The following is an 18,823-nucleotide window of genomic DNA, read 5'->3' as shown; positions in this document are numbered from 1 at the left end:
TTTTAGAAAAGGAAAGAAAAAATTCTAATACTATATAACTCTCGATGTCATTACAGAATACTTTACCACTTTTCAATTCAATAAATATTAGTGAGCATCCACTATTATACAAGCAGGCACTAAAATATAATATGAAAATATAAACATGAGACAAATATTATCCTTAGCCTTTGAGGAACTTACATTCTATTTAAAAATGATAGCAAATTGTGACATATCTGCCTGGTCTGACTTGCTGCCCCATAAATCCATTATAGACATTGTTCATCCATTATTGCTTTATTAGCCCCAGGGATGTTATAGACCATCATTAACAGCATGAAAGGGGTAAGAGGTTGTAAACAACCATGCCAGCTATTTGCCATCCTCACATAAGGGAATAAAACAAGCACACAAATAGGCAAAACATAATATAGAACATGAAAGGCTATCTTGCCTGGATGCCAAAAAGTGCTATGAGAGTTCAAATCACAAGAAAGATTTCACAAGGAAACTATAATCTTACACAAAAAAACAAAAATTTTCTTACTATAAAAACAATATATGATCTTACAGAAAATTTAGAAAATAAAAAACGGATAAAGAAAAATTCAATCATAATCTACCACACACAATAAATATTATTAACATTTGGTCTATTTCCTATATATCTAGCTGTTATCATTAATATAAAATTTGTACTATATATCATGTATACAGTTATATACATGTTTCTTTCAGCTTAACAGTCTAAGGCATACACTGCAAAGCTTCAGTTTTAAGACTGCAGAGCATTCCATAATATTTTCATATTGTAAGGCCATTAAAAACTTTTTGCTATTATAAATAAAACTGCAATGTTATATTTTCCTAATTTTTATTTTTCAAACACAATAATTCTTTAATAGATTCTCCATTTATTTCTTTCAGTTGGATTTCAAGAGGTAGAATTACTGAGTTAAAAAGCAGATCACTTTAAGGGTCCTGATACATATTGCCAAATTTCCTGAAAAGGGGCCATATTAACATCATATAACAACATGGATCAAGATTTTAATAGCCAAAGATGGGAAGCAATAAACTTCCTGGCAGAAGAAAGTTTTAAAGGTCTGTGAATTACTTGACAGGTGAGAGGAGACAACACTGGAAATACAGTTGGACCCAAATTATGGAAAACCCTAAATACTAATATAAGGAAAGTATATCAATAATATCAGCAATATAGTGGAAATAAGGCGGTAAACAGAAATGCCATGATTATAACTATATTTACACAAAGATTAATCTTGTAAGAGTGGGTAGATATTAGAAGTTTCAAATTAAGAGACGGGAACTTGTCTCATTTATGATTACAACTTCCCACAACAAAGCTTATAAAGCAGTTTATAATAGTCGCACAACAAATAATTGGGATGGCATAAATATGAGGGATAATATCAACCACTCAGGGGAAAGTAACATTGACATAGTATAGATATGTAGCAGGAGGGGTAAAGAGAGACTTCAGATAAAGATGTCAACAGAGACAGGTATAGGAGTTTACAGTTCTGGCTCATCTTATGATCAAATTACTCAATAACTATTTATTAAACATTGCTATAGTTTGGATGTTTGTTCCCCCAAACCTCGAGTTGAAATTTGACCCCAATGTTGGAGTCGGGGTCTAATAGGAGGTGTCTGGGTCATGGGAGCAGATTCCTTATGAATAGATTAATGCCCTTCTTGGGGGTGGGGGGTGAGTGAGTTCCCACTCTGTTAGTTCGAACAAGAGAGCCGGCTGTTAAGAAGAACCTGGCACCTCCCACCTCTTGCTCCCTCTCTCACCATGTGATCTTTGCACATGCCTGCTCCCTGTTGCCTTCCACCGTGAGTGGAAACAGCCTGAGGCCCTCAAAAAAAGCCGAACAGCTGCTGGCACCATGCTTCTTACATGGCCTGCAGAACTGTCAATCAAATACACCTCTTTTCTTTATGAATCACCCAGCTTCAGGTATTCCTTTATAGTAACACAAAACAGATAAAGACAAGCATCTATTATGTATACAGATGGCAGAATTAGCAACATGCACAGGAGATGGGGTATACTTGGGCATGGTAGAGTCTTTAAAAATAGTGTGGTATGATAGGAAAAGACAGCAAGGCAGGCAAAGAATGTAAACCAATTTACCCATTAAACAATAATAAATAGAACGACATTGATGTACTAAAAACACCTCACTGACAGCTGGGTAGAAAACAGATTAGAAGAGAAATGAAAAGAGAAAGGTCTAGATTCCCTACTCTAATGTGGTCCAAAGACCAGCAGCAGAAGGAGTGTATTAGAAATATAGAAACTCAGACCCCACCAAAGACCTACTAAAAGAAACTCTGTATTTTAAGATCCTCAGGTGATTTGTATACATGTTAAAATGAGAAGCCCTGGATTAGAAGACAGAAGAGTAGTTGGAAGGAGATTACAATCCCCCCTCCCGCTGGCCCCCAACCACAAGGCCTGGAACCAAGGAAACCAGGTGGGGGGAGGAGAGAAGATTTATCTGTCTTTGAAAATGCAAATTAACCATGAACAACAATTCTCTGCCCATCTCTAAAATTTCAAGTAATTGTTTAAGAACAGATCACAAAAGTAGTCAAGAGGTAGAGAGATTAAGCACATTTTAAATACTTTATCCAGGAGCGTTGATAACCTGTCAATTTCTTATCAGGACTCAGAAGAGGAAAGACTTGCAACTTTGTGAGATGGCATATATTTGATAAACTTGGGGAAACTGGAGAAGTGCAGTTGCAGATTTTAAGCTACTAGTATGTAATTTACATTTTAAATCATAAAATTTTGCATTTTTACAAGTGATAAGGTAAAAGTAACATGAATGTACATACCATTTCAAGTAAAGTTTTCCAAAGTGTTATTTTTAATAAGCTCTACCAAAATCACTAAGAATATCTTTCAGTATTTCATATTTCTGTGTTGTATTGATCTTTAGGTCTCTTAAAAAATCAATATAATGGGCCAGGCACAGTGGCTCATGCCTGTAATCCTAGCACTCTGGGAGGCTGAGGCAGGAGGAACCCTTGAGGCTAGAAGTTTAAGACCAGCCTGAGTAAGACCCCATCTCTACAAAAAATAGAAAAATTAGCCGGGTGTGGTGGCACGCACCTGTAGTCCCAGCTACTTGGGAGGCTGAGGCAGGAGGATCCCTTGAGCCCAGGAGTTTGAGGTTGCAGTGAGCTATGATGATGCCACTGCACTCTAGCGGGGTGACAGAACAAGACTCTCTCTCAATCAATCAATCATATCAAAGATTTCTATTAATTTTGTTAGGAATAATAACCACATTGTAGTTATATAGGAAAATGTCTACTTTTCAGAAATGCATACCAAAATATGTAAGGATAAATGAATTTGCTTTAAATAGCTTAGCAAAGAAAAAGAAAGGAATACAGAAAAGAGATATGGCAAAATCTTGATAATTATTGACTCTGAATCAGAGGTTGGCAAAGTGCAGTCCCATAGCCTCTTTTTATATGGCATAAACTAAAAATTGTTTTTCCATATTTAAAAAATTGTAAAAACAACAAAAAAGAATATGCAATAGAGACCAAATGCTGCTCCCAAAGCCTAAAATGTTTACTAACAGGCCCTTTACAGAAAAAGTTTCCTGATCCTTGTTCTGGACAATGGGGCATACGAGAGTTCATTGTCCTATTTTTTTTCTACTTTTTTGTATGTTAGAAAAGATTTTTTAAATATCAATCTCATTCCACAGAGAAAGACAAATCAAGTAAACCCCAATAATGCTTTAACAGAAACAAACCAGGGGAAAAAAACATTTCACAATTTGCTGAACATTCAAAATGTACTTTAAACAATGAATAATGACTCTCATTCAAAAGGTATTTCAGTGCATTATGTACCAGGCACTGGTCCAGGGCCAGGAGATATAGATATTATTTTGTCTGAATAGCCAGACAAAATTCCTTGCCTTCACAGAATTCTGGCATTGTTATGCTTACTCTTCTTATTTTAATCACAAATATTCTATCTTCCTCCCTTCCAGTATGGTCAAATACATTACTATATTCTGACATAAAAACTAAATATTCACATATGTATATTTGTTTTCACTGTAAATAGACAAAAGTTAGGCTAATAACTTTTTAAATAATATCTGATAATTAGGCAATACTTACTGGAGATCCAAAGTTATGACCAACTTCATGAGCAAAAGTAATATGAGAGACTTTGGGAGGCACATGAGACCCATAGTTCTGAACAGTAATAATTCCAGTGTTTAACGACTTCTTCTTACCATCTGAATAGAGTTTACTTTTTTCACATATTCCTCCAGAGCTTCCTAATTCAAAACAAAACAAAAGAATAAATTAAGATTTACTTCCTTCCTCCCCTGAAAAACAGCCAACATATGCCTTAAATGAAAACATTTTGTATTTTGAATCTAAAATACAATTGGTACCCAAATGTATCAAATACTCAAAAATTTCTTTGGAACAAGATTAGGAATTCATTTCAAATAAAAAATAAAAATTTTAATGGCACTCATAAACAAATTCCCAGGATGGAGTACACAGTCTTTACAAAATTTTCTTCATAGTCAAAATGTCCCCAAATTTTTGCTCCCATTAACTTAGCAAAACAATATTTATATTTCTTTAAATTTGAATATATCAGTATTCACAATGAGTCAAAGCCTATACTTTTTCATCTTTTAAAAAGAAAACTTATGATTTAAGTTAAATGAATATTGAACAAAATATTTTCAAGTAGATTCTGAGAAAGTCACTTCTACAAATAATAGCAGTGATGCACCTGAGTACATGATTCACTGTCCTGATACAACATATATGTGTTAAAAAGAAAACAATTATGTCACACAGGTAAAAAAAGAAAAAAAACACGGGGATGGAGGAAGGAAGGAAGGAGAGAAGGTGGGAAGGAAGAAAGAGACAAAAAGCAAATGTGGCAAAATCTATTAGTAATTCGCTATACTATTCTTAAAAATTTTTAGCAGGTTTGAAATTTTTTTCCAAATAAGTTTAAAAATTGAATTATGATTTTCCAATGTGCTTGAAAACACTTTCAAATTTTAAAAGAAAAACTGTATTTCTACTTATGTTAAACATATTCATTTTGTAATTTATCTGTTCATTAGTAGGAATTTGCAAGTTTAATACCAAAACATCAGTGCTTTCACGTCTAAAAGCAGTTTTAAGAAATCAGAAAAAGAATAACAGGAAATCAGAAACTGCCTGGTCAATCCATGTCTTCATGTACATTGCACTGAGAACACTATACTTTCTTTTAATTAATTTTATTACATAAAAACTTTTAGTGAGAAGTTCTTTAGTTTACATTTACATTTACATTTAAAAGGTGTCCCTGACAGATATAGTAGCTCATGCCTATAATTCCAGCACTTTGGGAGACCGAGGTGAGAGGATCACTGAAACCCAAGAGTTTGAGATCAGCCTGGGCAACACAGCAAGATCATTTCTACAAAAAAATTTTTTTTTTTTTAAATTAGGCAGGCATGGTTGCATGAGCCTGTAGTCCCAGCTCCTTGGGAGGATGAGGCAGGAGGGCTGTTTGAGCCCAGGAATTCAAGGTTACAGTGAGCTGTGATCAAGCAAGCCACAGCATTCCAGCCTGGTAACAGAGCAAGACCCTGTCTCTTTTTTTAAAAAAAAATCTGTCCCTACTGATTTTTTTAAAAAATACAATCAACCAAATTAGGGTATTCTGATAACTGATCAAATTATTTCAATTAGCTTTCTATACACAAAGTTACAACCAAGTTGCTAAACCATTTAAAAAGTCTTAATATTTATTAACATCCTTGATAAAGTATGTAATTCAAAACAGAAGGCAATTCAAAATAGATCTGCACAAAAGGCATGGACTACAACTGTTCCCTTATTCCTATTAAATGTAAGAAAATATATGGCAATAAAGCATAAATTTGAATTACTGGTACTGTATGATTTACAAAGCTGAAATGAATAATGTGCTTCACAGAAAAGTAAACTAAAAGACTGAGATTTAACCCAACAAGGGGTTGAGAACCTTTATGATATTCAAAACTTACTATCTTTCCTACATTGAAAACTGAACAGAGATAAAACACCAAATAATTTGTGAATATTTGATATATTTTCTTAAGCTAGTTCTACTTTTGGAGATGAGTCCTAAAAGACTACATCATTACCATTTCTAGAGATGAGAAAAGATATAAATAAGTACTCTGTATGTAATAACTACAGTATACATACTATAATTTTAAACAAATAGTAAAATTAATATACTGCTTTAGTGAAGATCTGTCACATGCAAATTGGCCCTATGCAGTACTGTCAAACTTGAATTAAATATAAAAGACTCTACATTGCAAATCTATCAGTTTAAAAAAATAAACAGGTATATTTTTAAAACTCTTGATAATACATGCTTTTCTGTATTTTTAAGGTCTAGCTAATTTAAGGGAAGATCATACATAAATTTGAGTACACCCTTCTGAAATACAGTCTTTGTAATTTATAGCTTCTTTAAAATTTTTTTCCCACCAAATCACAGGTTAAGGAATGTAATTTATATTTTGCTTAACTTTTTAAACAATTGCTTTTGATCTTTACCATTATTGCTTGTATGAATAAAAGTTTAATATTTGTTACAGACTAATTGCATATGGTAGAATATATCAATTATACAGGAAGAAACAAAATACTGTACCTAATTCTATAATTTATGGTTTAATTTTTTTTAAATATTACAAGTAGTTTTGATATGCCAGACATTCAATTAGTAATAAAACATCATGCATACCATAGTTAAACTATAACTCAAGCTCAAGTAACTGTTTTATATTATAAAGACTCACCCTACCCCTCTGCAACCCCTCAAAAAAGTCTTAGAAAAAATACAACAGTAATATAATACCTTGGCAGATTCTATAAATACAGTTTTGATGTAAAGAAATCTAAAATTAATAGCATGCTGACCGGATAATATTAATCTGAGCAATAATTCAGGATCAGACACTAGTACCATCCCAGAGAGGTTATCAGGAAACATGAGAGGGCATTCCTTTGGCTTTCAAGTCTGGGAAGCAGTACTCACATGTACTACGTACATCACTGGGTAGAGACCAGAGATGTTAAATATCCAAGGATCCAGACCTGCACAAAATGCCAATAGCAAGTGTCTTATTGAAATATTCTAATGATATAATTCTCCCAGCCTTTGAAATTAGTCTTTTAGACTACGGGTTAAGAATTCAATAGGTTGTGAGTTACCCTGAGAAGTTTGTGTTGAACTCTGTATGTTCTCAAATTCTAATACATAATATAAAACTAAAATTTCTAAACTAAAAAAAAACAAAAACATAAGAGACTAATTTCTACCAAATGAAATGTCTCCAAAAATGTTCTTCACGATTGGTCAGAGGAATACTGAGCGGTTCAGGATTAACTATGAAGATGAATGCCAAAGTTAGACTTATTTAATGACACGGATTTATTAAGACTATGTTCATTATGTTAACTGATAACAGCAAGATGAATAACATAGGAGCAGAATATACAGTAAGTCCTCACTTAACGTTGTTAAGCAAAATGATGTACAGTAAGCCCCTCAAGTAACATTATTTTATTCAAGGTTGTTTCCTTATAACGTTAATGAGAAAATAAAAATTGGTCTCATTATAGGTCATTTCACTTAAAGTTGCAATTTCCAAGAACCTTTTGACGATGTTAAGTGAGGACTTACTGTACCTTACTTAATAAGCCAGCGAAATGGCCTCTCAAAAGGTGTGTCACTAGAGGGCTTCAGCAAATGCAGCAGAGCAAAGGGATTACCTAATTTAAAGAATTTACTTTGTTAAGGAGCCAATGTTTCAGTCTAAAGTAAGAGGCTACAAGCTTAACACAGAACTGTTCTTAAAGAAAATATTCATCTTTCCAGTTTCATATTTAAGACTGACTTTGTTTTGGGGACCAGACTTATTTTTTTTGGCTCCACTCTAGGCCCTATATACCTTTAAATGGGAACCTTCCAAGTCAGCCCAGTTCACTGTCTATTTCTACTTTTATAAAGTTGGGTAGGAGGTGTGTTTTCCTCATTAGAAAACCCAAGGCAGCACACAACTACGAGATAGTATTAAATAAAAACAAATAAAAAATAGTATTAAAAAACTCAAACACAAGAAACTTACTATTCAATGTTTCACCCCTCCTTGTTTTTTCCAGCTCAACTAAGTCAATGAAGAGGACTAGAGCTAATAATCTGAGCAACTATTCTGTGAGAATTAACAAACATAACAATAACACAACAAAATCCTTTTCACTACCATATATTTGAGTAGTGAAATATCTACAGAATTAAATGAAATTAAGCCAAATAATACAATAGAACCAGGATGAACAAAGATTAGGCCAAAAAGGCCGGGCACAGTGCCTCACGCCTATAATCCCAGTACTTTGGGAGGCTGAGATGGGAGGATCACTTAAGGCCAAGAGTTTGAGACCAGCCTAGGCAACAGAGCGAAACCCTGTTTCTACAAAACAAATTTAAAAATAAGCTGGACATGATGGAATGAGCCTGTAGTTCTAGCTACTTAGGAGGCTAAGATGGAAGAATTGTTTGAGCCTATAAATTGGAGGCTGAAGTGAGCTATGATCATGCCACTCCACTACAACCTGGGCGACAGAGCAACATCCTATCTCTTAAAACAAAAAAAAATTAATAAATAAAAAATTTAAGCCTAAGCAAGAGTGAGACCCTGCCTCTACAAAAAATAGAAAAATCAGCAAGACATGGTGGTGCACGCTTGTAGTCACAGCTACTCAGGAGGCTGAGGCAGGAGGATTGCTTGAGCCCAGCTATGATGATGCCACTGCACTCTAGCCCAGGTAACACAGCAAGGCCATGTTTTAAAAACTAATAATAATAAATTAAAAAATTAACAATTTAAAAAATATATAGCTTAGGCCGGGCGCAGTGGCTCACGCCTGTAATCCTAGCACTCTGGGAGGCCCAGGCGGGAGGATCGCTCGAGGTCAGGAGTTCGAGACCAGCCTGAGCAAGAGCAAAACCCCATCTCTACTAAAAATAGAGAGAAATGATTTGGACAGCTAAAAATATATATAGAAAAAAATTAGCTGGGCATGGTGGCACATGCCTGTAGTCCCAGCTACTCGGGAGGCTGAGGCAGGAGGATTGCTTAAGCTTCGGAATTTGAGGTTGCTGTGAGCTAGGCTGACGCCACGGCACTCTAGCCAGGGAAAAACAGCGAGACTCTGTCTCAAAAAATATATATATACATATATATACATACATATATATATAGCTTATTATGATTTTATAACTCCTCTCTCTAGATTCCAGCAACATATAACTTCTACTAAGAAGCAGGAAACATTTCAACTTATTAAAAACTTCTCAGAAAAGGCTAGGTTGTTACAGTACATATATGTATTACCTAGTAAAATAACTCTCAAATGCACTGCCTCTGGAGTCAAAAGGTCCGGATTCCATATTCTGATTCACATATAGCTGTGTGACACTAGGTTGTTCACAAAGCTTCTGAACCCATTCTCTCATCTATAGAATGACGACAGTAATAATAATACCTATACCTCATAGAGGTATTGAAATAATCAAGAAGACTATATAACATTCCTTGTAAAAAATAAAAATAAGATATAAGTCAAATATAAAACTCAGTTCAGCCAGTAAAGACAAAGAGAAGTAGAGAAGGAAGTTGTGAGTGTTATTTCAAGGCAGGAACCCTACACTAGAAAAACCTGAGCCAAAGGAAAAAAATCTCTTCTCTTTCCCACCCTGGCCCCTATTCTTCTGTCCCTGCCTAGCTCGTGCCCAGGAGCTCTTAGAAAAAGGTTTTTAAGAGCTGGATTTGAAGATTTAACATAGAGTAAAGGAAGAGGGCACCTGATACCTGAAATAAAGAGGAGAGATAATATGGAAAGAAAAAAACAGAGCAGAGCAGGGGAAATGGAGACAGAAGGTTAACAATAGGAGTCTTATTTTTCCATTTTGGTTGCTAAACACTGTATCTTTGCTCATAAAGTACACAGGAAGTATTCTGCTTCATCCTTATGAAGAGCCTAATGACAAAAATACAAGTAACATGTCACACCATTTTCAATCCAGAACTGTCTACTGCTACCTCAGCAAAATAAGCAATATTACCAATGGTGGTCCCAATATCACAAACAATTAGTGTCCACAAAACCCATAACCCCAGTCTAATCACCAGGAAAAACATCAGACAGATTCCAAATACAGGAGTACCCTACAATATACCTGACCAGAACTCCTCAAAACTCCCAAGGGAGGAGGTTGGGGACATGGGAATTCTCTAATCTGCTCAATTTTTCTATAAATCTAAAACTGTTCTAAAAAATAAAGCTTATTTTTTAAAAAGTTAAGTTGATGAATCTATAGACATAAGGTATCTGAAGACTTAGGAAAAATTTGACCCAGTTCCTACAGGACCATTATATTCTTAATGAACAACAGTCTATAGTTAAAAATACAAAATGGCAGGAAGTTTTTAGTTTGAGATCATACACTCATTTGCCCAGAAGGCATTTTGTGTGCAAGCTTTAGAGACAAAAATATTAATGTGATACTTCTCAAACATCAGTGTGCGTCAGAATCACCTGGAGGGCTTATTCAAAGACTGTCGGGCCCCACATCGACAGTTTTGTATTCAATAGACCTAGATAGGGCCTATGAATTTATATTTTAACAAAATCTCAGGTGATGCTGATGCTGCCAGCCCATGGACCACACTTTGAGGACCACTTATTTGTGTGAGACTTAAGAACAACTATATTAATAGATAATATACAAAGCAAAATCAAATGAATCCCTGAGTCTTTATAGCACTTATTAATGAATAGGGAAAAGGAATCATAAACTTTTGTGATAAAATCATCCAACTATTCCAGGGGAAAAGAGATTTCAGAATATAAAAGTTGTAAAACATGAACTATCATAGGAAGGAGTGAGCTGTACAACCTGCTGACAATGAAAGTAACAAACAGCACAGATTATCATAAAAGACAAATATCCAAAAATATTGCACTATAATATTCAGCCCATGACATAAACTTGCACCATGATGACATCATGAAATTGAGTACACTTGAAAACATGGAAGAAAAACAAAAGAAGCCTTGGAAATTACAAAAAGGATACTCACTGCTGGCTTAAAAAAGAGCAAGAAATATAAAAGAAAATATAGTACTACTTAAGATCTTAAAATATGCATAACACATCAAAGAATAAACTAGTAAGAATGGGAATAGAAAAGCTTGTCTTACTCTAGATAAAGGTTAATTTTTCAAAAAAGAAAAAAGTGAAGTATCAGGAGAAAGAGGAATTGCTGTATATAGGTCAGAAGACAATAGGCTACTGATCAAACTCTACTCGGCAAGTCTGAGGTCCTTTCCATTCATCTTTTAATTAATAAATCTATATTTCTCTAAACTAGACTACTGATCTTACCATACTATAAATCATAGATCCTCCCCCTCCTCCCACCCCCATCAATGTAATGGGAAGGGGATTATCCTATTCCAGTGTTCTCAATAATAGTAGTTTTTATGTCTAAGGCAGAGACTCGGCAGTGTGGGCCCAGGTGATGATGTTAGCGGAGCTGTGGGTACTGGGGGCTTCCTGCCTACATCTCTTCCCATGTAACACTTCCCTTTTGTTAAAATAAAGGCTAGAAATAAAATAATAAGAAAGGGAGGCTTTCTTTTCTTTCTACCTGCTGCTCCTGAACAGGGTTTCTCTGCTCTTTATCTCACTACAGAACAGAAAGCAAGAGTACAATTTTTCCCTTTTGACTCTAAGTCCCCTATTATTAACTTTTGTGGAAAGATTATGTTTCCTTTTGGTTTCAAAAGTATCACTTTTTTCCATAAAATTACTTATTTCAGCAACTAAATGTATACGGAAACGTCAGGATTTTTCCCTGTACTCTTTTCAAAATAAAAAGCTGCTTCATCTATTTTGCCATTTACATTACTCTTCTCAATCTTGCCTAATTCAAGTAGTGTAAAGTAAGATATTGTACAGACATCACTTTCTCCTATACTTTGAAAATTCAATCTGTCCTGAAAATGGCTTTTTGTTTCAAGTAGTAAGTTAAGAATAGTTAGGTAAACTACCTGAAGGTGCTCCAACCCAAGCCAGACCAAGTACGCCATCATCAAAATCTCGGTCTGTGAAGACATAGGCCAAACAGTAGTCATCATGATTCTGTTCAGAATTCAACTCCAGAAACTTCTCCACACCAATATTTGGGAAACGGAAAGGATTTGTAGGGTCCTTCTCATCAGCAGTTGTATTGATCTAAAATCCAAAACAATAATTAAAATAAGCAATTAACATTAGCAGAGCCTTAGTGTCTCTGATCACTTCCTTCTGCATATACCTGGACAATATGATTAAGGTCTGATGGAAACCAGGCCTGAATTAAGGCTTCTAGAGTTGTTCCTACTGCCCCCATTCCTGAGCTGATCATAGAAGTCCAAAAAAAAAAAAAGGCAGGATAGGGGAATTAAAATCGAAGATGTTAAATTTCTGAGCAAGTATTTACCAGATTCCCAGATAGTAAGTGCTTGGGAAGAAAGAACTGTTTTGCTTTCAAAACCTCTAATAAAGGGAATACAGTTTCTCAAATTCAATCATCTGAATAAGTCTCCTTCAGTGCTAAGCTCCTAAATATGGTGACAAGTACAAAGACATAAAACCCTAATTTTAGCTAATTACTAGAACATAAGATAGATTTGAACTCAAGACTATCAGTTCTGCAGACAAATCATTTTCTTGGTTCTCCTTGCCTAAAGAGTCACATGAGTTAAATCCAATTAACAACAAGTTCATTTTTTTTTTCCTGAATGTGGGCAAGAATTTTATTTGCTTTCTAATTTCAACTTCTCTTACTATTTTAAGCTGAGTTCCTCCAGACTGTTTCTTCTGATACTTAGCTACTATATACTCCTGGTGAAGGTTCCTCCTTCACAATCTGAAGAATAATCTATTCTAATATCAAACTTCTTTGAAACAAAAGCTTTCATTTATTATCCCCTATCTCCTTTAAAAGACCCCTGCCTGTCCTCTGAAGTCCTAGAACAATTTGGCTCTCCCCAGGTAAGCCAGAGAATTACAAACAAGACTTGATGAGGTTAAAAAAGGAATGTATGAAAGTAAATGTTTTTACTAGAAGGCAAACTTTTAGTCTATTTGAAAATGTTGATAGTAAAGGGTTGATGCAACAAGAACTACAGGTCTTTTTATGATCCATACCCTCTCGTAAAACCAAGAGGCTCAAAAGCAGGATGGCAAAAACACCATAAGGACAACTGCCTAAGGACAGATTTCAGAATATTTGGTTTCTCCATTAACAATTAACCAAAAACAATCAGTTATGGTCATTTAACACAAAAAAATTTCAAAAGTAAGCACACTATATATTACAGATATCCCATGTTTAATAACATGCTATAGATGGCTTTCCTCCACTAAATACAGAAATGAAATTCCCTGATAATTCTGTAATATTGGCTACAAATAAAAATTACATCTCAATTTTAGTTACCTGTATTAAAATGAGATGATTAATATTTAAATAGTTGCTGAAAATATAAATTTTAAATTACTTAATGGGTCATGAACAATCTCCAACAGATAAAATTTAAACCAAGGTTTTAATAAGAGTTATGATCTAGAAACAACCACATTATTCATTTATATACATGTATCTCATCATAATACAAATCATTTTCCTAAAAAAAGTGCTTCACTAAAATTTGTTCTGGAGTTCTCTACTTTTCACTAGTTAGCACTTCATTGCTTTGCCTACTTAAACAGCTATATTTATGGCACTTATCACTTTTACTTGCTCACATACAGGTTTACATTGCTTTCAGGATATATGCAAGCAACTGATCACGAACAGTTCTTATACTATAAATCTACAGTATAAAACAATCCAATTTAAGATTTAATCATACTACTTTTAAAAGTAAGGACCATCGATAGTTATGTTACTAAATATATGTATTTACTAAAATTTTCTAGCACATACTTTTTTTATATAGTGAACCATATTTTTTTTAGCATACGTGATGCCGAAGCAAGCACATAGTCAACCATATTTTAAGAAAACCAGGAGAACACAAATATAAAGGAACCCTGTGGCAAATACTTTCTTGCGAAATGATATTTTTAAACTCAGGTGTTTGTCTAGTTTATAAATTCTTAAAAGCTATACACATATATTTAGAAAATTCAGAAAATTTTTTGAACAGCCCAATTTTGTCAGTAATTAATATAATATTTATTTGCAATTTATAACATTAAAATTAATCATCAGTGATCCTGTGGCTCTGGATTAGCATTTCTCAAAATGTGTTCTGCAGTATTTTGGAATCTCAGTTAATGTTAATTTTAAAAAGGTTCCATGGTCAAAGTAGTTTAGAAAAGTATGGGTTTCTTTCCTGCGGGACTTCTCAAAACTTGATGTATTTTAGTGTAAGCTGTGATTTTTCAAGGAGATTATAGTATTCAATGTTTTTCCAAGTTCCAATTTTATTTAATATTTAAACACTGCATTATCCTCCTTCTTTCCTGACGCACCAAATGGCATACATACCGAAAAATATTGCACAAGGCAAATCTTCAGAAACTGGGGAATAATGTTGGGGGACGGGGGGAGGGAAGTCAAGTAGTATATCTGTACTTATTGAGGGGTTAGGGCTTTCTTGATGGTATATTAATCAGATTAGATAGTATTTTACCTCTATTGTAGTCCAGATTAAGGCCTTTAATTCTCAAATCATAAACCCAAGTATCTGTGTGTGTGTGTGTGTGTGTGTAAATGCCAAGAGTAAAGATAAACTGCATCAGTAGGTACAATTTAATTTCAACTATTAAATGCATATAAAGATGAAGTAGCAAGGAAGCATTTTTCTTTTCGTAAACGTGATTCCAACTGTTTCACTTTTTAAATGTTTGTAACTATTGAAGTTTCTTACTCTGATGCGTTTCACCATAAAACTGATGTTACGGATTCCAGAGAAGTCTGTGGTCTGGTAAATTGTATCAATTGCTTTAACATGACTGGATATCTGTCAATTTAAAAAAAGAACAGTATTTTATAGGCAATGTTGAAATATGAAAAAGATTATTAATTTCCATTTCCAAAATCAAGAATTAATTATTCATGTTCCACCACATTCAAATTTTAAAATGCCTACAACATATACTAGATACATTATATACTGGATAGCTGGGCTGAGAGGGGAGATTCTGTATCTTTTCCAGATTCTTCCCTGGCCAACAGCAAACATCCACTCTTGTTTCAGTCACATAAAAATTTTGTTTCCTCAATCCATCCTACAATGTCACACATCCATGCCTTTTCACATGCTTCCTCTGCCTAGAGTATTTTTCTCTATTTATCCTTGCAACTTGCCTGATAATATCAGAATGCTCAGTCATTCCCTGACTTTAATCCTTCTATTGCTGTACTTGTACACATTCTGTAAGCTTTGCTGACCACTTTCTATATACTAGGCACTGTTTTAGGTGCAGGGAATACAGTGGTGAACAAAATACAGAAGGTCCTATATATTTACAGAGGTTTATTCTAGCGAAGAAAGGGAGGAGGGAGATAACATAAATATAAAAAAGATACATTCAGATTTTCCTAAATTCTAGGAGGAGTAAGCATGGTGATAGAACACAAAAGCATTTGTTTACCTAGCAACTCCCAACTAAACTCTCTGGCTGCTAAACCACTCTGTATACAACGTTCCCAACTTCATTTACAGAAAGCACTCTTGCTACCATTTTTATGTGAAAATATGTATGTACACTTTCAAAACTATTTTTGAAGAAACTGTATAAATATAAAACAAGATGGTCAAGTAAAAGTAGTAACAATAATAATTTCAAAGGTAGCCCAGGCTTCCAAACATTGCTAATGAAAGTCATAGTCCACTATAAAGTCGTGCTTTCTAATCTCAGCTGAGCCTAGCATTCTTTTATCCAATGCTCACTATTTCTACTTCCTTCCCAACAGTGGTGGCTCAAACATTTCTCCACAGTAGATCATACTTCATATTTTACTGAGAGTTCATCTCGACTTCCCCTCTCTTTATCTTCAAATTTCCCTATCTTTATTCATCTCTATCTTCCTCGAAAAGTAACTCTTCCTCCTAAAAGGTAACTTTTCTTTATTCCTGATTCCAACTCTTAGAGGATCTTCAAGAACATTTTTCTTCAAAAGACATTGTGGATATTCAAGAATATCAGTATTTCTTTCACTTGTATCTTACATTATTTCTCTATTGAATTTTTTCCCTTTCCTATCAACTTGTTCACATAATCCCTGAACTCCCTTTGCCCCCCAATATTCCATATTATTTCTAAACCACCATATTTTCTATTTTTCACTTTTCTTGAAACTTTCATTGTCTTTGCCAAACTTACTGCTTGCAATGTTTTCAGCCTCACATTCTACTGAAACCTTACTTAAAGCTCATCAATAATCTAACAACTCATTACCTTTTGTGATCAGTTTCTTTGAGATCTCTGCGATGACACAATTATGTACTTTGTCTTAAAACTTGTTTATTCCTTGGCTAATCCTATATAATCTCCAGCCTCCTGAACTATTAAATTTTTCCTTACTAGCTTCTCTTCCTCCTCCTATTCACTATATACAGATATATTCCAGTGTTTTCTCTTTTGATTTCATTCTCTTCCTACATTTTCACTATCTCTTTTGTACCCTTCAATTTCATACAGAAAGCTCAAAGCTAAACTTCTCTAAGCTCCAGTTCCACACTTTCAAAATCCTAAGGGAATGATCACCTGGCTTTCACACATATCTAAAAATAAGCTCAATCCCACCACCTAAATGAATTCTATCATTTATACTAGTGCTACCTCCATCATCCCAGTCACAAATCCTTTGGGTCAAAAATACATTCATCAAACTCTCACTGGGTGCCTTCAACATGAAGGACATTTTGAAGGGTATCTTCAAAACTTTATACTTTAATGAGGGCTGAGAAAACACAAGTGCAAATAATAATGTAACTTAGAAAATTTAACTCTCTTTCCAAAGCTAACCTTCAGTATCATCATGTCTTTCAGGAAATCACTTTCTTATACTTCTCTTTTGAATGACACTGAAATACCTTAACTGGTCTTTCAGTTATCTGTTTACTTACCTTACATATTTTGCCACAAAACAACTGAAAACACTTTTTTCCCCCAAATGAGATATATACTCGCTAACTTTAATTTTTATTAAAGGTATAATAAAACAATAAGAGAACATGAGAACTCTTAAAATGGTGCATAATATAAATACCTGGGCAATCACAGCTTCTCGTGTTCCATAATATTTAAAAAACAAATGATCAGTCTGAATATAAAGCTGACAAGTATTTTTTTCAGCTGAAGTTGTACGTTTTTTCCTCAGAAGTTCTGGACCATTAGCAGCATGTTGTTCTTGAGGTGTCTATACATCAAAAAGAGTCATTTCTAATAATTAGTATGCTCTAGTACTACAATTTTATATAGTTAAGAATAAATATTATAAACAAGTTGATATTCTGCTTTATTATGTAACACCATAGGTATTTCTGCTACCATGAAACATTCATAAACATTACTTTTAGTCTCATAATATTTTCCACAGATGACTATTTATTCAAGCATATCCTTCACTTTTAAACATTTTCAAAACATAACTCTTAATATGTATTCATTTAAATCTAAAGCAAGTTTTTAAGTTTATAATACTTTGCTTTCTTCTTCTACCTCATACCTAATACCTGACCTATCCTGTCAAATTTATCTTCTAAATACTTAGGGAATCTACCCATTATCTCTGCTCCACCACTGTTGCCCAAGCAACAGGTACTTCTTTACCTAGAGTACTTTAATAAGATTGACTTAATCAATCCATGTCCACTACTGCCTTAGATCTATTCTCCATACTGCAATATTTTCAAAATGTAACTTTGAATATGTCATCCATCTCCATAGTATATTTCAACGACTTCTATAGTCTAAAGATAAAGCCCTAAATTCCTTATATAATCCACAAAAAAACAGCAATGCACAGCCTCTACTTACCCGTCCAGGTAAGTATTACTCATATATTACTTCACAAAGAGACCCTACTACTCTAGTTCTCTGTGGTATGGCTACACAAGCTTTCTATCCAGGCTTCAAACAATACAGTCTGTCTCCTGCCATAGTCTTTGCACATACTGATGCTGCCTCTTCTGATCTTATTAATGTCTTCCTTCAGACTTAAAAAGGTCCATTCTTCGTTATACCACTTCACAGAACCATGTACCAATGTCCCTAACATAGTGCAACTTTACATTTATTTGTGTGATTATTTTTAATTTCTGTCCCCACCCCACCACCATTACATCACCCACTAGAATCTAACCTCTGGAAAGAAGAAACTATCACTGTATTTCTTTCTCACTATACTGCTATCACCTAACACAGACTTGGCAGCAAGCAGGAGATGCTCAATAAGTATTTCTTTAAAGAATTACTACTGTTACTAAATCTAAGCCTTCAAACACTTGTCAACATCTAAAAGCACCATCTTAAGTAAATTCTGATGGCACAAAACCCAGATTGAATTTGGGGGAGGCGGAGGGACAGGGTCTTTGATTTTTTTTCTTTTTTTTTTGGAAACAGGGTCTTGCTCTGTTGCCCAGGCTAAAGTGGTGTCATCATAGCTCACAGCAACCTCAAACT

The 18,823-nt window shown here is 34.3% G+C and overlaps 1 protein-coding gene across 1 annotated transcript in view; it reads right to left on the bottom strand.

The window, feature by feature from the left end:
- Window positions 1-18,823, bottom strand: part of ADAM10 (ADAM metallopeptidase domain 10) — a 127,583-nt gene that overhangs the window by 31,369 nt on the left and 77,391 nt on the right. Inside the window, exons 6-9 of the mRNA XM_069483412.1 lie at window positions 17,409-17,558; window positions 15,061-15,153; window positions 12,190-12,373; window positions 4,168-4,331 (exon numbers count right to left, since the gene is read on the bottom strand). Coding sequence (XP_069339513.1) covers window positions 4,168-4,331; window positions 12,190-12,373; window positions 15,061-15,153; window positions 17,409-17,558 — 591 coding nt within the window. The remainder of the gene's footprint in view (window positions 1-4,167; window positions 4,332-12,189; window positions 12,374-15,060; window positions 15,154-17,408; window positions 17,559-18,823) is intronic.

Source organism: Eulemur rufifrons, chromosome 2 (genome assembly GCF_041146395.1).
Source record: "Eulemur rufifrons isolate Redbay chromosome 2, OSU_ERuf_1, whole genome shotgun sequence".
Classification (NCBI taxonomy): domain Eukaryota; kingdom Metazoa; phylum Chordata; class Mammalia; order Primates; family Lemuridae; genus Eulemur; species Eulemur rufifrons.
The sequence above is the reverse complement of the archived record's forward strand: the minus strand, read 5'-3'. Positions and strand labels throughout refer to the sequence as shown.